Source organism: Artibeus jamaicensis, unplaced genomic scaffold (assembly GCF_021234435.1).
Source record: "Artibeus jamaicensis isolate MK-2021 breed Jamaican fruit bat unplaced genomic scaffold, CSHL_Jam_final contig_851, whole genome shotgun sequence".
In the NCBI taxonomy this organism is placed as follows: domain Eukaryota; kingdom Metazoa; phylum Chordata; class Mammalia; order Chiroptera; family Phyllostomidae; genus Artibeus; species Artibeus jamaicensis.
The window spans coordinates 15,771,923-15,794,416 of record NW_026521986.1 but is presented as its reverse complement, the minus strand read 5'-3'; the positions used below and the strand labels follow the sequence as shown (position 1 = coordinate 15,794,416).

Genomic DNA, 22,494 nt, shown 5'->3' with positions numbered 1-22,494 from the left:
TCCCCAGCAGACCTGTGTCTGTGGAACAGAATGTCTGGAGACACTATTCTACAACTGGATGGTGCTGCTAGTGGTGGAGAGAGGCAAGGATGCTGCTAAATACCCGACGGTGCACAGGACAGACTCCACAGCAAAGAATTTTCCAGCCCAGAATGTTAGTAATGCTGACGCTGAGAGATCCTTTAAGGGGATTGGACTTGGACTTTTACTTCTCCACTTGGCAGTTCCTCTGCAATGCCAGGTAACCTCATGTTTGGGTCCTTTCCCAATCACTCCTGCTGTTGTAGAAACGAGCTTTAATATGCTAAATTGTGCTAAAGTTACTGGCTGATCTTCAAACAGTATAGCTTTCTTAACTAGTATATCAATTAGAGTTTATTTAGAGAAGCAGACCACTGGGAGTACAGTCTGTGTGTCTTTTCTGTCCAATCCGTGTGTGAGACTCATTACAGACATTGGACCTCACTCAAGTAGGGCAATCAGACAGTCTCTGGAAGGTCGTCTGCATGGCTGGTGGTGGGGCTGCAAATCCAGGTGGCAGGCAGTGGGGAAGGGAAGATGGGAATAAAGGGGTGAGCAAGGACAAGCTGGAGCCCACAGGGATGGACTGGAACCCGTGTCACTTCTCACTGCTCCCAACCTTGATGAAGTGAGTGTCCTGCAGGAGAAGCTAGCTGGTGGCCTTGGTCATGGAGCTGAAAACAGACCTGGCCGGGGAGGATCCAGGAGAAGGTACAGCAGTTGCAGGTCCAACTGCTGCCCCACAAGCAACAAGGCCACCAGCAGACACCAAAGTGCCTGCCCGGCCCTTGCTGGCTGTTGCCCATACTTCCACCCTCCAGATCTTGACAGAAATCTCTCCTGTGGCACGCCTAACTGGAAACATACAGAGAAGGGAATTCTGGAAAATGTAGGTCAGCCAGCGCACTTGACATGTTACGAAGCCAGGAGCACTGGATCACCATTGTCGAAAGTGTTTGTGCAAGTTAACGTGGGCTGCGTGGGCCGCGGCTGCACTGGGAGGTTTGGAGCCCCTCCTTCCTTAGGAGCTGGAAACATCACTTGCAGCAGCAGGAAGACCTCCCCCTGCTTTGGTCTAAAGAAGTATTTCTGAGACTTGATGACAATGTCAACGCTCTTCATTTCAATTGCTGGGGACTGTGCTTTTAAGAAGATTGAGAGAGTGATGTAACTGCCCTCCTATAAAAGGTATTAGAGAAACCGTGCACCAAAGGTCACACATTGTATGATTTCATTCATGTGGAATACCCAGAAAAGGTAAACCATAGAGACAAAGAGGCAGATTGGTGGTTGCCAGGGGCAGATTGGGGGCTGGGGGTACTCCCTAAGTGGGACAGGGTTTCCTTTTGAGGGACATGGAAAATATTTTGAAACTAGAGAGAGGTGGGGGGTGCACAGCACTGTGAATGGACTGAATTGTTTACTTTTAATTTAATTTATGTGAATTTCACCTCAATAAATATTTTTAATTTAAATGCAAATAAGAGATGAGCAGTTTTGAACTTTGCTCTCAATTTCACCATTTTTTTAAAATAGACTAGAGTTTTGAATGTCACTGATTTTTCCCCAGCTTTATTGAGGTGTAATTGTCAAATAAAAACTATCTATATTTAGGTGTACAACATGGTGATTCAATATACATTGTGAAGTGATTACCACAGTCAAGCTAATGAGTGTATGCAGCACGTCAGTTACCTTTTTTCTTTTTGTGGTGAAAACACAAGATCTGCTCTTAAGCAAATTTCAAGTATACAATATAATATTAACTATAGTCACCATGAAGTACAGTAGATCTCCAGAACTTATCTTACTCATTGATTTCTTGAACACAAAAAGAAGGGGTTTGAAAAGCAACTCCTTGAGGAGTGCTAAGATCTGTATGATATCCCACTCTACAAGAAGAAATCTGGAAGTCCAGAAGCTTCTGTAGGGAAAAGGAGGACCCCAGTACTGCCCTGGTGAAGTACTTCTACAAATAATGAAAGGAGTTCATGTCCTCACATTGCAGGCGGGAAAACCTCTAGGCGAGGCTGGCCCCTTTAAGACTCCAAGACAAGTAATTTGGTAGCTAAGGAGTCATAATGACAATTTTCTTGGGTAGTTCTTTCTGGAAATGTAGTTCTTATCCTGAGGACTGGAAGTAATGAGGAGTACAGCCATTTTCTCCTCAGCTGGGTTGGCAAGAGATGTATGTAAATGGGCTTATACTTCTTTGGCTTCATTTTCTAAAGTGTAATGTCCCTGCTATAGGCAAAGGACCATGATATTTAGTTTGGGGTCTTTTCCATTCTGTAGGGGTACACAGAGTTTAGTGAAAGGGAAGAATTTCTTTGAAATGTGGTCTAAATGTTCAGTCATTTCTTTTTTAAAAATGTATTTTTTAAAGATTTTATTTTTTCAGTTTTTTAAAACTTATTGTTATTCAAGTACAGATTTCATTTATTTTTAGAGAGAGGGGAAGGGAGGGAGAGAGAGAGGGGGAGAAACATCAGTGTGTGAGAAAGACATTGATTGATTGCCTCTCCCACACCCCCTATCTGGCCAGCAACTCAGGCACGTGCCCCGACTAGAATCGAACCAGCGACCTTTCAGTTCATAGGACGATGCCTAACCAACTGAGCCATGCCAGTCAGAGTGAGTCCTATTTGTAAAACAGGAGGAAATGAGAGGGAAAAGTCCCAGACCAAGAGCACCCATGAAATCCACTGCCGATAGCAATGCACCTGCTGAAAGAAGGGCCTGGGGAGGAACATTACTTTGGATTTCTGTTCAGGATTTTCATGAATCCAGGTGTTCTCAGTTCATGGGTAGTCAGTCAGTGTTGAGGAGTCCTCCAGGACTGACACCGAGACCGAAGTGGACGAGAGCTGGAAGGCAGAACTGGGGGGAGATAGGGTTTGAAGCCCTTCACCATAGGAGCTTGTGTGACGTGGGCACACACATCCTCCTGTCTAGATCCCCTCCTCTTCCAGGACGAGGAGCCACCTGACCGCTCTCTGTCACCGCAGGGGATGGTGGCTTGGAAATGGCCATGCTAGAGGACCTTGAGTCCCTGCAGTTCGAGCGCGGGATTGAAGAGGAAAACCGCAGCTGGCTGTATTTGCAGCGCCGTTGCCAGGGGCTGATGATCAAGGGCTGTGCCCATGCGACCTTCTTCTGTAAGCTGCTCCGTGATTTGAGGTAAGCAACGTCTCCAGGGTCAGGCAGATGGAGAAGAATCTCACTGCAAGGAATACAAATGGCCTTAACTTTTTATATTGGAGGATAACTTTGGTAAGTGTCTTCCTACCTTTCAACCCACTGCCTATGCCTCCTGGGTCTGAAAACACCTGAAAAATGCGTGGGTCCCTTGGCTGTGGTTCGGTAATAATGCGTGGGTTAGTGGTGATTTCCTTTCAGTAAGCGATCAGTTCACTCATCAGTCATTCGTTCATTCACTCACTCGTGTCTTCCACAGCTACCAATGACATGTCATTCCATGAAAATGAGCTGAGTTCCTTTTGGGGGGCGATAACAGTGGAATGCCCCCTCACAGGAAAGCCACCTATGGCTTGGGGTCCCTATGGCCAGATGACTTGCTTGAAACCAAGAACACTGATTTGCAGAGAAGCTCTGAGTCCAGTCAATGTGTCTTTAGACACTTAAATAAGAAGTCATGTGAGAGTCGGGTACCTAGGACTAAGCTCTTGGATTCTGTGACTCTAAGTCACTCTTGGAGTATTTGACCATCCCTGCCCCAGGCTACTGCTCAGTTTGCTTTTCTCTGAAATTAGATGAACTCCTTGTTGATGGAACCAGAGCTGAACTGAACACATTGTAGACACAGCAGGTGCCCAAGGAGGCAGGTTGCCCGATGAGTTTGCTGATTGGCTGACTGGTAAGAATGCACAAACTTATTGGTCAAATCCAAGATGAGTGGTGAGGAATCATAATATGAAACTTCCAGGAGGGATGTTGTATTTGGGAGGGTCAGGCACTGGCAGAACACATTCTCCTTTCAACCAAGAGAGAAGTTTTAAATAGAATGTGGCTTATGATTGCTTATATGGAAACTCCAGAGCTTTACTTTCTAATTTTTTGAGCTTTAATTTAAAAAATACTCCAATTTGCCCTGAAATACGAATTATAAGGTTGCCATATAACAACATAAAGCAGTGCCTTATGTATTCTGAGGTCAGACTTTGCTTATCTTGAGCCAAGAAAATACGTCCAGAACCAACAGTGAATGAACCTCTAGAAAGACAGGGCTCGCCTTGGCTGGGGTGGCTCGGTGGATTGAGTGCTGGCCTGCAAACCGAAGGGTCGCTGGTCTGATTCCAGTCAGGGCACATGCCTGGGGTGCAGGCCAGGTCCCCAGTAGGCTGTGTGTAAGAGGAAACCACACATTGATGTTTTTCTCCTCTTTCTCCCTCCTTTCTTCTCCCTAAGAATAAATAAATAAAATCTTTAAAAAAATAAAGAGCCCTGGCTGGTGTAGCTCAGTGGATTGGACACGGGCCTGTGTAGCAAAGGGTCACCGGTTTGGTTCCCAGTCAGGGCACATGCCTGGGTGGCGGGCCAGGTCCCCAGTAGGGGGCACATGAAAGGCAACCACACGTTGATGTTTCTCTTCCACTCTTTCTCCTTCCCTTCCCTTCTCTCTAGAAATAAATAAATAAAATATTTTTAAAAATAAACAAAGAGAGGACTCAAATCCCCGACCCTCAATTTCTCAGGTCTGTTTTCCCTTATTATAAACCGTTTTCCTTTAGTTCTTTAAAAAGCCAAGTTACCTGTTTCCTGGATCTGTGCAGGACTGGTACAGCAAACTAGAAAGCGCACTAGGGCGTGTGGTAGGAGGCAGGTGCGCGCATCCTGATGGCCAGGAACACTGACAGCCGTCTGCACAGGAGATGAGGAGCCGGACCGCAGTGTTCCAGGATGTTGAATGACAGTGCCTGTTCACAATGATGGCCCTGAGTCCAAAATAAAGGTTTACCATCCAGACCTTGTGTTTAAGAAGGCAGGGACATGCACAGCACAGGTAACAAAAAATGATCATTTGAAAATGTTCTAAACATGTTTTAGTCCCTGGAAGGGGTATGCTTTACGTTCTGGAAAATTCACTCAGCATTCCATTCCCTAGTGACGTTGCACAAGGCAATAACTGGAATGCCTTGTCTCTGAACGGCTCAAGGTGCCGCCAGCCTGCCATGTGAGGGAGTGAAAGCAGAGAACATCAGAGAACTCCAGGCCGAGCATGTATCTATGTTTGTGTTCATTCTCCAGAAAATTATTACAGGAGAAGCAAACTTCCAGATGTTCCTCGACCGAATCGCTTGCATCGCTTGCCAATACTCCTGAGGATGATGAGTTAAAGGTGGGCATCATTGGAGGTGGCCACCTCGGGAAGCAGCTGGCTCGTGTACTGCTTCAGCTTGTCCCCATCCCTGCTGAGAGGCTGCGGATCTCCACTCGGAGGCCAGAGGCTCTGGGTGAGGAGCAGTGTCCCGTAGAAGGGGGGCTTGGGTGACGAGGCCATTGTGAAAGGGGAACCCTCTGCGTGCCTCATTGCTGAGTTCTCAGCCGTCTAGCTGTGGAGAGAGCTGGAAAGATGGTGTTTAACTTGTTCCTTACAACTTTCTGCTCCACTTAAATGTTTCATAGCCATCTTCCTTCCTCATACTCTTGGTGGTGAGATCTCTCTCTGGGTCTTTGATACAGAGTTCAAATCTAACTGGACCAGTGAGTTGGGTGGGTGTTGAGAAGTTCCAAACAGTTGGCCTTGTGTTTTTTAAAGTAACACTTGCTAGATTTTTAAAAGTTTTCTGATGATTCCATTTACTAACCAGAGCGATTGCTTCCTGGGAGGTCGAGGGAACTTTCTGGGGAGGTGGAAATGTTCTAGCTCTTGAAAGAGGAACGAATTACATGGTGCATGCATGTCAAAAATGATCAGACTGTCAGATCTGTCAGATACTTTAGATCTGCATGTCGCACTAATCTAAATTATGCTTAAATATTTTTATAAATGTAAAATATTCTGTGCATATTATAGAAAGTTTAGAAAATTATCTTTTAAAAATATTTTATTTATTTATTTTTAGAGAGAGGGGACGAGAAGGAGATAGAGAGGGAGAGAAACATCGATGTGTGGTTGCCCCTCATGTGTCCCACACTGGGGACTTGGCTGCAACCCAGGCATGTGCCCTGACTGGGAATCGAATCAGCAACCCTTTGGTTCACAGGCCCACGCTCAATCCACTGAGCTACACCAGCCAGGGCTAGAAAATTATTCTTTTTTAAAAATATTTTTATTTTTTTATTGATTATGCCATGACATTTGTTCTATTCCCCCCGTTCCCCTCCACCCTGCACACCCCTCCCCCACCATTACCCCCCTTTAGTTCATGAACACGTGTCTCAAGTTCTTTAGATTCTGTATTTCCCCTACTATTCTTACCTTCCCCCCATCTATTTTCTATCTACTGTCTATGCTACTTATTTTCTGTACCTTCTCCCCGCTTCTCCTTCTCCCACTCCCCTGTTGCTAATCCTCCACATAATCTTCATTTCTATGGTTCACTCCTGATCTAGCTGTCCTCTTAATTTGCTTTTGTTTTAGGTGTGGTTGTTGATAACTGTGAGTTTGCTGTCCTTTCACTGTTCATGTTTTTTTAACTTCTTTTTCTTAGATAAGTCCCTTTAACATTTCATATAATAAGGGCTTGGTGATGATGAACTCCTTGAATTTGGTCTTATCTGAGAAGCACTTTATCTGTCCTTTCATTCTAATTGAAAACTTTGCTGGATAGAACAGTCTTGGTTGTAGGTCTTTGGTTTTCATGACTTGGAATACCTCTTTCCAGCCCCTTCTTGCCTGTAAGGTCTCTTTTGAGAAATCTGCTGACAGTCTGATGGGAATTCCTTTGTAGGTGACAGTCGCCTTATCTCTTGCTGCTTCTAGGATTCTCTCCTTCATTTGAATCTTGGCTAATATAATGATGATGTGCCTTGGTGTGTTCCTTCTTGGGTCCAACTTCTTTGGGACTCTCTGAACTTCCTGGATTTCCTGGAAGTCTATTTCCTTTGCCAGAATGAGGAAGTTCTGTTTTATTATTTGTTCAAATAAGTTTCCCGCTCGTGACTGTTCCTCTTCCCCTTCTGGTACCCCTATAATTCGAATGTTGGAACGTTTAAAGATGTCCTGGAGGTTCCTAAGCCTCTCCTCATTTTTTTAAATTCTTGTTTCTTCATATTTTTCTGTTTGGTCATTTTTTTCTTCCTTCTGGTCTACTCCCTTGATTTGAGTCCCAGTCTCCTTTTCATTCCTATTGGTTTCCTGTGCATTACCATTCATTTCAATTAGTTTAGCCTTCATATGTTCCTCTAATTTGTGACTAAAATCAACCAGTTCTGTGAGGATCCTGATCACCAGTGTTTTGTTTTGTTTTTTTTTTTATTCTTGAAAGCTTTTATTTTTTTTTATTTTTATATTTATTTATTTATTTAATTTTTTTACTGATTATGCTGTTACAGTTGTTCTATTCCCCCTTTATTCCCCTCCACCCTACCCCCCATCCCCACCATCACCCCCCCTTTAGTTTATGACCATGTGTCTCAAGTCCTTTAGATTCTATATTTCCCATGCTATTCTTGCCCCCCCATCTATTTTCTATCTACTGTCTATGCTACTTATTTTCTGTACCTTCTCCCCGCTTCTCCTCCTCCCACTCCCCTGTTGCTAACCCTCCTTGAGATCTTCATTTCTATGTTTCCACTCCTGATCTAGCTGTCCTTTTAGTTTGCTTTCGTTTTAGGTGTGGTTGTTAATAACTGTGAGTTTGTTGTCCTTTCACTGTTCATGTTTCTTTAACTTCTTTTTCTTAGATAAGTCCCTTTAACGTTTCATATAGTAAGGGCTTGGTGATGATGAACTCCTTGAATTTGATCTTATCTGAGAAGCACCTTATCTGTCCTTCCATTTTAAATGAAAGTTTTGCTGGATAGAGCAATCTTGGTTGTAGGTCTTTAGATTTCATGACTTGGAATACCTCTTTCCAGCCCCTTCTTGCCTGTAAGGTCTCTTTTGAGAAATCAGCTGACAGTCTGATGGGGACTCCTTTGTAGGTGACTGTCCCCTTAGCTCTTGCTGCTTCTAGGATTCTCTCCTTCATTTTTATCTTGGCTAATGTAATTACGATGTGCCTTGGTGTGTTCCTTCTTGGGTCCAACTTCTTTGGGACTCTCTGAGCTTCCTGGATTTCCTGGAAGTCTATTTCCTTTGCCAGATTGGGGAAATTCTCCTTTATTATTTGTTCAAATAAGTTTTCCACTGGTGGCTGTGCCTTTCCCCCTTCTGGTACCCCTATAATTCGGATGTTGGAGCGTTTAAAGATGTCCTGGAGGTTCCTAAGACTCTCCTCATTTCTTTGAATTCTTGCTTCTTGACTCTTTTCTGTTTGGCCATTATTTGCTTTCTTCTGGTCCACTCCATTGATTTGAGTCCCAGTTTCCTTTTCATTGCTATTGGTGTCCCGTGCAATTCCATTCATTTCAGTTAGTTTCGCCTTCATATATTTGTCTAATTTGTCGCGTATAATCAACCAGTTCTGTGAGGATCCTGATAACCAATTTTTTAAACTGTGCGTTTGTGAGATTTGCTATTTCTTCATCGCTTAGATTTATTTCTGGGGCTCTGAGATCCTCCTGCGCCATTCTTGGTCTGTTCGGGCCCTTTAAGGGAGAAGTGGCGCCTTGGATTCCCAGGTCGCTGGGTTGTGACGCTGTATGTGGGGGCGTGGCCCGAGCGGGGAAATGGCGACCCCCTCTGCCGCTTCTCACAGCTGGGTGCGGAGGAGCAGTGCCTTAGGTGGTTCACCTGGGTCGGGCCGCTCAGAGTCGCTGGGTTATGACGCTGTATGTGGAGGTGGGGTCAGAGCAGGGAAATGGCGGCGCCCTCCACTGCCGCTTGCCGTGGGGACCTGCCGGCCCGGTCCAATCGCCCACTTCCTCGCCTGTCCACCCCGCGCACAAATGCGCGACCTCAGTCAACACGCAGCCCCGGCCCGGCTGTGTCCCCCGCGGTCGCTCGCCTGGTTGCTCGCGCGGTTGCTCACTAGGTCCATGACCCTGCGCCTGGATTCCGCGCCTGAGTCCGTCTGACCGAGTTCTCCTGTGCAACCCTGCTCCGCCAGCCGCTGGTTTCGCCCCTTACCGGTCAGGCTGAAGAATTTGTTGTTAATGGACTTCCGAAAAGTTCAATTTTCTGTGTTCTGGCTGTGTTTTCTGTTGCTAATATTTAGTTTTCTCTAATCTTGGTTGTGTGAGAAGGCACGGCACATCCACCTATGCCTCCATCTTGGCGGAAGTGATCACCAGTGTTTTAAACTGTGCATCTGAAAGTTTAGCTATTTCTTCATCGCTTAGATTTATTGGCTCTGGGACTCTGAGTTGTTCTTGAGCCATGTTTTTATGTGTTTGTGCCTGTTACTACATATGAGGAGCGGAGCCTTAGTTGTTTACCAGGGCGGGGCTACCCAGGTCGCTGAATGTGGGGGCGGGGTCAGAGAGGAAGCAATGGTGGTCTTCTCCGCTCCCACTGCTCTCCCCCGCTTGTTTATTTGAGCGCAAATGTGAGAGCCCGCTGCCCTACTCAGTGCGGTCTCAGTGCTCGCCTGTTCACTGGTTTATCTGTGTGCAAATGCTCGACCCAGACAGCCAGCTGCGCCTCTTCCCTGTGTCTCCCCATAGCTAACCTGCACCTGGGATCCACCCCTTCGGCTGCCCGTGCACCACCCCAGTTGGGGAACTTTTTGGCCAACCTGCTCAGCTGCTGGCTTTGCCCCTCTTACCGGTTTAGCTGAGCATTTGATTATTTTTGGACTCTACATTGTCGATTTTCTGTGTGGTTTGGTTGCGTTTATTGTTGTTAAAACTTTGTTGTTTTTTAGATTTGGTTGTGCATGGACACAAAGTGTTCCCACCTACGCCTCCATCTTGGCGAAATTTAGAAAATTATTCTATAGGAGAATAAATAATAACTACCCAGAATCCTCTTACCAGGTATATCATTTCCTAACTGCTTTTTTCCTTTGATTACATCAGATTATGTCAATAATTGATACTATTCAGTTGATACACAGTTGTTTGTATTCTCCTTTCTCACTTAATGTATTTTGAGCATATTCTCATATCATTCTTCAAAATCATGATTTTAAGGTTGCATAGTATTACAAAGTATAGCTGTATGATAATTTGTGTAACTGTGCCATATTGGATTTCCTTGTACATAATTTTTAAAATAAAATTACTAAGTCAAAGAACAGGCACAGCTTAGTAAGATAAAATTTGTATGCAATAAACTGCACATTTTTAAAATGTACAGTTTGATGTTTTGATGCATGTCTATACCTGTGAAACCATCAACACAAGGTAATGAACTTATCCATCATCCCCAAAAGTTTCCTTATAATTCCTATCTCTCTACCTCCTTGTAGCCCCTGACCCAAGAAACCACTGATCTGATTTCTAGCATCATGGATTAGTTTGCATTTTCTAAAACTTTATACAAATGGAATCATACAGTTTGTACTGTTGTTTGGTCTGACTTCTCTCACTTTGCATAATTATTCTGAGATATATTTTGTGATACGCGTTGTTTCATGTATTGACATCCTTTTTATTTTGGAGTAGTTTTCCAATGTATAACTATCCCAGCTTATCTATTCATCTGTTGACGGACACCTGGGTTGTGTCCAGTCGTGGGCTCTTACAAATAAAGCTGCTGTGAACATTCCTGCACAGATATTAGTGCAGACAAATGCTTTAATTTTTCTTGGGTGAATGTGGGAGTGGAATAGATAGGTTGTATGGTAGGTATACTTAATTTTTAAAGAATGTATTTTAAACTTCCAATACATTTTTTCAAACTGACTTTCAAAAAAGGTTTCTGAGGTGTAAACTTTCACCAGCATTATGTAAGAATACCCATTTCATGACACTCATCAATTCTAAGCCTCTGTTTTTTAAAAAATCACTATTTTAATATGCTTTTTAAATGTTTCTTATTTTATTTTTATTTCCTTTTAAAAAACATGTTTAATTTTTTATCGTATTTTTCCATTACCATTTAGTTCCCTTATACCCCCCTCACCCCCTCAGTCACCACACTGTTGTCCATGTCCATGAGTCCTTTTTCCTTTTTGCTCAACCCTTCACCTACTCATCTCCCCTGACCTTAGCTGTCATCCTACTATCTAATTATGAGTCTGTCTCTATTTTCCTTGTTAGTTCAGTTTGCTCATTAGATTCCACATATGAGTGAAATCATATGGTATTTGTCTTTCTCTGACTGGCTTATTTCACTTAGCATAATGTTCTCCAGGTCCATCCACACTGTTGCAAAGGGTCAAATTTTCTTCTTTTTTATGGTTGAGTAGTATTCCATTGTGTAAATGTCCAATAGTTGTTGTATCCACTCGTACCGATGAACACCTGGGCTACTTCCATATCTTGGTGATTGTAAATAATGTTGCAATGAACACAGGGGTGCTTAAAGTTCTTTCAAATTAGTGTTTTGGGTTCCTTTGGATATAGTCCCAGGAGTCATGTCGCTGGGTCAAGAGGCAGATCCATGTTTAATTTTTTGAGGTATCTCCATACTGCTTTCCACCGTGGCTGCACCAGTCTGCATTCCCACCAACAGTGCGAAAATGGTTCCCCTCTCTCCACATCCTCCCTAGCACTTGTTGTTTGTTGATTTATTGATGAGAGCCATTCTGACAGGTGTGAGATGATATCTCATTGTGGTTTCCATTTGCATTTCTCTGATGACTAGTGACGTTGAGCATCTTTTCATATGTCTATTGGCTATCTGTATGTCCTCTTTGGAGAACTGTCTATTCAGCTCCTTTGCCCCTTTTTAAAATTGGGTTGTTTGGGTTTTTTGGTGTTCAGTTTTGTGAGTTCTTTATAAATTTTGGATATTTGCCCCTTATCAGATGTTTTGGCAAATATGTTCTTCCATTCTGTGTGTTGTCTTTTTATTTTGTTGATGCTTTTCTTTGCTGTGCAAAACTTTTTAGTTTGATATAGTCCCATTTGTTTTTGTTTTTGTTTTTGTTTTTTATTCCCTTGCCTAGAGAGATATACTGATAAAATATTGCTATGACCTATGTCTGAAATTTTGTTATCCATGTTTTCTTCTAGGATTTTTATGGTTTTCGGTCTAATGCTTAAGTCTTTAATCCATTTTGAATTTATTCTTGTGTGTGGCATAAGAAGGTGGTGTGGTTTCATTCTTCTGCACATACCTGTCCAGCTTTCCCAACACCATTTATTGAATAAACTATCTTTGGCTATTGCATGTGCTTGCTTCCTGTGTCAAATACTAATTGACTATAAAGGTATGGGTTTATTTCTGGGCTCTCTGTTCTGTTCCATTGAACTATGTGTCTTTTAATGCCAGTACTATGCTGTTTTGATTACTATGGACTTATGGTATAATCTGATATTATATAGCGTGATTCTTCAACTTTGTTCTTCCTTCTCAGGACTGCTGTTGCTCTGTGGGGCCTTTTGTGGTTCCATATCAATTTTTGAAATATTTCTTCTAGTTTTGTGAAATACATCATTGGAATCTTGGTAGGAATTGCATTGAATCTGTAGGTTGCTTTGGGTAGTATGGACATTTTAATGATGTTAATTATCCTTATGCGTGAACACACTATGTGCTCCCACTTATTTGTATCTTCTTTAGTGTCTTATAATTTTCCAAGTACAGGTCTTTATACCCTTGGTTAGGTTTATTGGTAGGTATTTTATTCTTTTTGAAGCCATTGTAAATGGCATTGTTTTCCTAATTTCCTTTTCTGTTAGTTTATTATTGGTATATAAAGATGCACTGACTTCTGGATTTAATTTTGTATCCTACTACTTTGCTGAATCCATTTATCAGTTCTAATAGTTTCTTTTTAAAAAAAAATATTTTGTTTATTTTTAGAGAGAGGGGACGGGAAGGAGAAAGAGTGGGAGAGAAACATCAATGTGTGGTTGCCTCTCATTTATCCCCTACTGGGGACCTGGCCTGCAACCCAGGTATGTGCCCTGACTGGGAATCAAACTAGCAACCCTTTGCTTCGTAGGCCTGTGCTCAATCCACTGAGCTATATCAGCCAGGCAGTTCTAATAGTTTCTTGATGGAGTCTTTAGGATTCTCTATGTATAATATCACATCATCTGCACATAAAGACAGTTTTACTTCTTCCTTTCCAATTTTATTTCTTTTTCTTGTCTGATTGCTGTGGCTAGGACATCCAGTACTATGTTGAATACAAGAGGAGAAAGCGGGACATCCCTGTTTTTTCTTGATCTTAAAGTGAACACTTGTAACTTTTGCCCATTGAATATGATGGTAGCAGTTGGTTTGTCATATATGGCCTTTATTATGTATGTTTCTTATTTTAATATGTCCTTCACTAATCACTATAACAATTGTATATTTTTATAGGTTTATTGCTATTTTGTCTTTGAGTTCTTTTTGCCCAATTTTTTTGTTGGCATGGCTGTATTTTTCATATTAATTTGTAAATATTCTTTCTGTATTAAGGAAATCTTAAAATTTTATTACTCAAGGCAAATTGAGAAAAATATTATCAATATAACTAATATTTGTGATGTTTCAATAAAGTACATATATTTTGGGGGAAGCAATATATTTATTAATAATAAAGTTAGTATTTTAGAATATCACTGCATGTTGTGTAAGGAAGCAAGAATTCAAAATGCTCAGCATTAGCTTCTATGTACTTTTGAGAACCACATATGAAAGAAGAGTGGATGTGCATGTTTTCTAAAATGATTACCTGTAAGTACCTGAGTTCCAAGATAATTTAAGCACCAAATTTATCATACACTCTTGGTAGTTAAGAAGTGACCTCTCCCATGTCTAATACTCCTTTTTTCAATAACATTTAAGACATGCTACCATATGTGACTTTACATTTTTACTTTTGAAAATACATATTTCAATAAGTACAACCAAAGATTAACTACCAAGAGGTGTTTTTATGCAACTACATGATTTATCACATTTCTGTCTTTATAGATATCTTAACATTGTATGTACTTTACAGAAACTATAAGTATACAAAATGGGGCAAAAGTAGGTTTATGGTTGTTTGTAGGAAGAATAATACAATAATTACTATGTCATAATATAAGAATAGACTCTGTGTTTCATGTACTCACAACTGTAAACCTACTTTTACCCCACCTTGTATTTTCCTAATTCCCAGCCCCTGCCCTAGACTCCTCCACTGTCTTACTTAGTCTTTCATACCAACTCAACCCAGTTAGCTGAGTAATGTTGGCCCAGTCACATAATTTCTTGACTCAGTTTCCTCATCAATAATATAGGAACAATAAGGTCCTTATGAGGATTCCCTTAGATAATGCATATGAAGTACTTTGTACATTATCTGGCACATGATAAATTGGAGCAGAAGGCTTCTTTCAGATATTTTTCTTTCTAAAAAAAATCTGAAAAGCTCTGGCTTTTGAGAAAAGGACAAATTGTCTTATAACCTCAAGTGCAGCTACAGCGGCACCTGCTGATTTAGCAATGGGGGTAGGGCACTGCTGCGTGGCTTTAGATGGCATGGGGGGGACCTCTTCTCATTTCTGTGACCACAAGAGTTGAGATAAAATAATTGTCTTCCTCTCCCTACAGGTGATGTTCAAGTGCAGCTCCTCTGTACTGTGATCTTTCTGTCTTCCTTTATCCCTCCCAGATGAGTTCCAGAAACTGGGAGTCCAGTGCTTTTACAATAACCCTTACCTGGCCGGCTGGGCCAACCTGGTGTTCCTCTGTTGCCTGCCATCTCAGCTGCCCAGTATCTGCACGGAAATACAAAGCAGCTTCAAAAAAACCTGCATTGTGTACAGCTTCGTATCTGCCGTCCCGATACCCAGGTACCTCATTAGGGGGAGCACCTGTGAGTGGGACATTTTCTTTGATGTGCAATGTTTAGAACTGCAATAGAACATTGCCTCCCACTCCTTGAAGCTGACCTGTGTCCCCTTGTGCATCCATGAGATGGGAAACCAACAGTCAACAGCAGGAACAGTGATTGAGAGCATGTGTCTAATGTTATTTTGGCATCCCTAGGGTCTAGGCCAGTGCCTGGTGAGTGGTAACATCAGTAAGCATCGGCTAGGCGGATGACTAAACAGTCTGACTGACAAGTAGTGCTCTCAATGCAGACCCACACCTGTGCTGTGCAGGAATGGGGTGGGTGGAGGGTGTCTTTTGTTCGGTGAGAACTCAGTGGGTGCTGTGGCTTATTTCAGTCCTGGCCCTGTGCTCCATGTCTTGGCGGCTCTACTTTCAGGTTGAAAAACCTACTGAACCACACCAATATCTTGCGGCCTCAGTACCAGTGTGTTGAAGGTTTTGCCAACATCGTGGGGGCCAATAAGGAAATCATAGCTGCTCTCCAAGATCCCGTGATTCTTCAGGCCACCTGCCCCTGCAACCCTGCTGGTAATGGCTCCCCCTCGTGCTGGCACTTTGTAAAAACTTACCCTCCTCTTGGCCCGTTGCTATCTTATTAGATCCCTGTGTGTGCACGTGGTGGGCGAGTGTGGGGGGAGTACAAGCTAGGTTCCTTCCCGGCTATGTAGGTTTTGTGCAGGGACAGCTTTGGGGGCACAAAAGCACTCCTAATAAGGGAAAGCGGAGAAGTCTGAACATTCCGACCCTTTCACGATGAACTGGAAACAACCAGAAGGGAGAGCCCATTTAATCTCTAACTGGGAGGATGTCTGGGACTGAATGGTTTTTCCCTGCTCTAATCTTGCAGTTTTCCCTTGTCCTTTTTTACTGGTGAGGGTCATTCTAGAAATTCCTAGAGGTGCTTTTGACATTAGCAATGTCCGCATTAGTCACACCCGTCCTACCTCGGCAAGGTCAATACACCATGTGTTATCAAAGGTCACGGGGTGGGGTCCGGGAGTGTTTGCGTATCTTCAGGTTCTTGTGACCAACTTGCCTTGGAGAAAAGGTGGCTGTTCACTTCCCGGGCTTCTCCCAGGTTCCCTGCAAACCTTTGGATGGCGCTAACCGGTCTCCCCCTTGTCGTTGATGTGTAGGCGGAGTAATCCTCAATATCAAGTGGTTGGATGGAGTGTTCTACGCAGCTCTAAACGTCTGTAAGGCAAGGGGCACGCGTCTCTTTCAAGCGCTTCAGCTTCTGAATGAGCTGTTCCCTTCTGTGCACTTCAAGAAATGCAGGAAGGATGGAGCGTCTTGCCCAAAATTTCAATTACGGCACTTTCTCAGCGCGGGCTATTCTGAGAACCTGTGTCCAGGAAGGTGAGGCCTAACGGCTGGTCATTCTCACTCCCCCACACTGCTGTCTTGTAGGATGCGGTGCTGCGTTTTCCTTTCATGTTATCTTTGAAAATTTATAGAGAGAATACATTCTTGTAAAAAATAATCCAACTTCTGGAAAAAGTGAAAGCTCCTCTTTGCTCCCCAAGTACCATTTCATAGACTACCTCTTATGGTGTTTTTTATTTCTGTCTTTTTCTGTATGCATTTACAAAAATATTTATACTGCCCTGGCTGGTGCGGCTCAGTGGACTGAATGCCGGCCTGCAAGCCAAAGGTTCTCCAGTTCGATTCCCGGTCAGGACACATGCCTGGGTTGCAGGCCAGGTTCCCAGTAGGGGCCACACAAGAGGCAATCGTACTTCGATGCTTCTCCCTCCAGTCCTCTCAAAAAATGAATAATAAAACTTAACAAATTAAAATATATATTTATACCGTTATTATATTAAGTGTATACATCTATATCTACATATATATTTTAGAAACACGGGGACTTACACACTGCATTTTTACTTATTACATGACAATGGATACATTCTTTGTTAGTACACTCAGATCAATTTCATATATGAGCAACTGCATAGGCATCCATTGATACATGTAACTAAATCTATTCATCCTTTTTCCTCTTGAGGGTGATGTAGTAGCCCCCCCCCCCAATTTTACCTAAAGGGCTGCATTGAACATTCTTGTACTTACTTTGCATGCTTAGACCACTATTTCTGTTGAATAGCTAGAATAATATATTGGGTTAGAGATTATATATATTTTATTTAATGGGCATTTCCAAAGTACTTATTGAAAGCGTGGTGCTTATTTTTATTTCCACGAGTAGTGTATGAGAGTACCATTGCATGTCTAATCCTTTTTTAAAAGATTTTCATTTATTTTTAGAGAGGGGAAGGGAAGGAGAAAGAGGGAAGGAAACATCAATGTGTGTGGTTGCCTCTCACGTGCCCCCCACTGGGGACCTGGCCCTCAACCCAGGCATGTGCCCTGACTGGGAATTGAACTGGCGACCATTTGGTTCACAGGCCCAGCACTCAATCCACTGAGCCACACCAGTCAGGGTGCATGTTTCATCTTTGGTAGTCTAATGAGAGTGCAAGATGTTTAATCTTTGATAATCTAATAGGAAAAAGTGCTGCCCTTGTTACAATGCTCCTTTATCACAAAATTCACAGGACACTTTCCAATCCTTTTCTTCTTTCACTATTGAAAATTGCCATCCTTTTCTTGACGCTCTCTCTTCTTTTGGCTTTCCCGATGCCCTCACATTCTCCTCATGTTCTTCCTGTTTCTCCAGCCCCTCCTTTGCCAGCTCCACTTCGGCCCCACCCTTAAATTTGGGAGTTTTCAAGGCTCTGTCCTAGGCTTTCTTTCCTTTCCATCCTATACTTGGTTCCTGGGGGATCTTGTCCACTTCAGGGACTTGGGTTGCCATCCTTACCCTGACACAGCTGAGTCTGTCTCCAGCCTGGACGTCAGTTTCATGCCCAGGTATGTTCACACTCACCATCTCCACTCAAACTCAATGTGTCCGGAAGCATCCCTGCTCTCATCCCTGCTCTTCCGTGTTTCTCATCCAGTTACAGTCTTCTTCACCAGTTATTCAAGCCAGACCCCTGGACGAATCCTTGATTCGTCCCCCCTCTGCATTCTAATTAATCACCAATGGCCTATGCTATGCTCAGTTCGGAGACTTCCCTTCCCGGTTATCCCAGGATTCCCTTCCTGCCCTCTCACTTGGGACCTGTCTCTGCAGCTCCTGCTCTGGCACGGCTTGCTCCTTCACTGGGGTGGATCAGGTCCTCCTCCCGCAGCTTCCTTAGAAAAGGATGTACAGGAACTAATTTTCAGAGACTATGTCTGAAAAAAGTTTTTATTCTAACCTACGATGTTATTGAGAACATAGCCAGGTACAGAATTCTAGGTTAGAAATCATTTTCCTTCAGAATATTGGAGGCATTACTCCACTGTCTTTCAGTTTTTAGAGTTACTGCTGAGAGAGAGGCACAGTGTCATCTAATTTTTTAATTCATCCTGTGTCTAGAACCTGCTTCTTTTTCCTCTGGCAGCTTGTAGGGTCTTTTACTTTCAGTATCCTGAACTTTCATGATGCGGATCTATTTTAATTCACTGTGTTGGCACTTAGTGGGCCTTTTCTTTCTTTTCCCTTAAAAAGATATTGTCAAATATAGCACATGCACAGAAAAGTACATATTCCATAAATTCATAAACTCAAATTCCATAAATTTCATAAATTCATACCCGTAATAAATTACGATAAAGCAAGTACCCGAGCAACTGCCACCGATAAAAGAAAATACCCAGTGGTCCTTTTCACTATGAATGTCAAGTTCTCCAATTGTGTCTTCAATAATTTCTTCCCCTCCCATTTCCTCTGCTCTCTATCAATATTTTACTAGTCGAATGGTGGACATTCTGGACTAATCTGATATTTTAAAACTTTTCCTATTTTCATTATCTTTGTCTTCTTGCTCTGCTTCCTGAGAGATTTCCTCAACTATAGTGTTTTGCTATCATACTTCAAGCATTTTCGCTTTTGCTTTATTTTGATTTTTAATAATTAAAAAGTATTTGTTGATTTCGGGGGTGGAGAGAGAAAATCTATTGGTTGTTCCATTCGTTTACAAATTCATTGGTTGCTGGGAGGGGGAGAGAGACACATCCATCCATCTGCTGTTCCACTTGCCGATGCGTCCATTGGCTGACCTGTGTGTGTCCTGCCTGACTGGGGGTCAAACCCGCAACCTGGGTGTATCCAGATGATGCTCTAACCAACTCAGCTACATGGCTGGAGCCCAGAGATTTTTTTTTTTTAGTCTTCAAATATTCCTTTTTTCTGTAGCACCCTCTCATCATTTTACTATGCAATACCATCTCTTATCTGAGTTGTCCTCTGATCGTGTGTTCTGATCTCTATCATTCACTTCATTTATTATTTTTTTCTTTCATTTTAGAGGCTTTAAGTACAAGGAGAATCTTGACAGCTCACATTTTTAAGTTCCTCGTTTCTAAAAAGCTACTTGCTAAAATTCTGTGTTTGCTACTGTCGTCTTTACTATGGATCGACTTGGTCAGCAGTTTCCTTGGGAAACCCTGACTCTTGGCATCTTTAAATCCTCGGGCCCCAACTTGTGGAGAGGAAACTGTGTGTAGGGAGAGGGGTGGTCTTATCCTTCAGTTTATATGTTTCCCGTTTGTTTTCCTTCTTTTCAGCGTATCTCTGCCCTCAGCAGTGCCCACTGTCCCCTTGTCCAGAGACCCTCTGGTTAACCTTGTCCAGAGAATAAACCTTCTGTCAGGGAGGAGGAAGGACTGTCTCCTGATGGGGCAATGTTGTGTAGGGTACTGGGAGGGTCACTCTCCTGTTTCAGATTTTTAAGCCATCATCCTCTTTTTGGCCATTTTGCCCCCACTGCCAGATGTACTTGGCCCACTAGTTCCTGAGTCTTGCGGGTTCTAAGACATGAGGGGCCCATGCCTTGGCTTAGCGTTATTCATCCATATTCTTTCCAGCTTCCAAACTTGCTGCCCTTGTGTTCTCTCTCATTGTCATTTTATGTCCTTGGGCCATTTTTCATGTGGATTGTTTGCTTTTACTTATTGTTTTGTAGGAGGTTTTCAGTAGGAATATGTTTTGAGTATTGGAAATATTTTTTCATATTATTTTTCTTCTTTTGGTATACTTTACTGTTCAGAAGATTCTAATTTTTGTAGGCAAAATGGTCACATCACTTCTTTATAAATTCAGGGTTTCAACCCAAACTCATAAAGACTGTTTTCATCCCAAAATATTCTATATACTTCCAGGATTTTTTTTTCATTTTTAAATATATTTAATTGATTAAGCTATTACAGTTGTCCCATTTTCCTGCCTTTATTCCCATCTGCCTTACACACCCCTAGGATTTGCTTTGATTTTTTTAGAATATTTAAATCTTTAATAAATTTAGGATTTTTAGCATCTTTTATTCACTTTAGAGTGTCAGGTTGTCCTAACATTACAGAGGGGCCAATTCTTTCCTACCAGTTTAAAGTGTGATTTTAGCATTTGGTAGCTGCAAGGTATTCGTGGGCTATTGACTTCTACTCTTTCCCTACAGAGGTGAAGAAGTTACCTTTTTTAAAGAGGATATTTGAAAAGAAATTAGCTATTTTCCATTCCTAGTGTCCATGATCTTCTGTATTCTATTCCTAAAATCAAGGAAAATTTACCGAAAAGGATGCCCATGTTACCATTATAATCATTCTCTAATTATGAATTCCTCCCAAAACACACTTTGAGAAATATACATCAGTGTGAGAGTGCATCATAAGTATAATTAAACCCACATATTGAGCAGTTTCAGAACCCACATATTGAGAATGTTTGATTTAATTATGAATTTTAATTAGTTTGATATAGAAAATGAAGAACCTTATTTAACAAGTGGAGGAGCCATTTGTGAAAGGAAATGTTTACAGCCAGATCCGATGTACCAAACAGACAAAAAAGTAACATTGTTTCTTTTTCACCCCAGCTGTCTCCCCTGGTTTGATCTGACTGCTGTGCAACTCAGGGAAACTCCCTTTAGCGACCACCTCCTGACCAACCCTGCTTTCCAAGACCACCTCACCCACCTGTACTGTAATTCATTTGGCATCCCCCTCCCCGAAGAACAGCAGGATGTGGCTCGCACAGGCTCTCCATCCCAATGAGAGAGGAGACCCCAGAAACCAGAATTCGCTCCCCCACTGCCGAGGGTGTGCTGGGATCGTCACAGCCAACAGAGGGAGTCATGTGTTTGCCGTGCGTTAGGCACTAAGGACTTAGAAAATGGTATTGATGGCTCTTTAAAATGTAGAATAAAACAAGAGGTCCTTTACAGTGGAATACATGTGGTATCTGGTTTTCAGAAGCTACCAAATGAAATTACCTGATAACCTGACATACCTGAGGGAGCTACTTCCCCAGGACAGCCTTGTTAATGCAAATTATCCCTTTTCTAAAACCTAAATTTAAGAAGGTATAATGTCATTATTAGCTTCTTTTCCTGTAGCAGTGTGTAGCTGAGAAATAATACAGCTTGATATTCCTACCGTTTTATACAGGGAGGTGAAATGCATGGTAAACAACTTAGGACTCATTTCATGCTCAGTTCAGCTGCATATTGATACTACCACTAAAGCCATTCCCACTTAAAGTATCTTAAACTGTACAAACATTAATTTTAGGTTTGTTCATTTATTTTTAAATTTTCACCCTAGGATATGTTTTCACTGATTTTAGAGAGAGAGAGAGGGAGGGAGGGAAGGGCAGAGGGGCAGGGGGGAGCAGCATCCACGGGTTGCCTCCTGGACACGCCCTGACCGGGGGTGGAGACTGCATCCTCTCCGGTGTATGGAACAGTGTTCCAGCCAACAGAGGCACCTGGCCCAGGCAACGGTACAGACGTTTAAAAGAATAGGTTTATATTAAATGACTGAAAATAATTTCTAAAACTGTAGATCTTATTTCTATAGTGCTAATTTATTTCCTTTAGTAGGGGGAGACCCCCCAAAACCAATATTACCTTCTGATGGGCAGGCCCCTTGTAGTACAGGCCTCCTCCTGCTCGGTGTTCTAGGAACCCGTCCGTGTCAGTGGACCAGCGGGTGGTGTTGTGAGCGGCTGTGTTTGGCTTCGGTGAGTTTTTTTGAAGACTCTCAGTGTGTTTGCCCATCTCATGGTGGGTGATTTACAAGCACACCTGCCTACACCACACTGAGTGTTTAGCAGTTTTTGATCAAAAACGACATGATCCCCGTGCCCCACCCCCCTATTCATCTGATCTCACCCAAGCAACTTTTTTTGTTTCCTGGATGAAAAAAGTCCTCAAAGGGAAATGTGTTGCCAATGTGGAAGAGGTGAAACAAAAAACAGCAGAAGCACTAAAAGGTATCAAAACTGACAAGTTCAAAAACTGTGGGGTTTTTTTGTTTGTTTTGTTTTGTTTTAATTTGGGAGGTTTTTAAAAAAAAACATTTTATTTATTTTTAGAGAGAGGGGAAGGGAAGGAAAGAGAGTGGGAGAGAAACATCAATGTGTGGTTGCC

General features: G+C 42.4%; 1 protein-coding gene across 1 annotated transcript; it reads left to right on the top strand.

The window, feature by feature from the left end:
• Positions 1-3,046: 3,046 nt before the first annotated feature.
• Positions 3,047-21,118, top strand: NOXRED1 (NADP dependent oxidoreductase domain containing 1). Its single transcript, XM_037145280.2, has 6 exons — positions 3,047-3,201; positions 5,290-5,495; positions 14,793-14,973; positions 15,393-15,544; positions 16,153-16,375; positions 20,941-21,118. Exons 1-6 carry the CDS (start codon positions 3,047-3,049, stop codon positions 21,116-21,118), a joined length of 1,095 nt encoding a protein of 364 aa, XP_037001175.2.
• Positions 21,119-22,494: the final 1,376 nt, after the last annotated feature.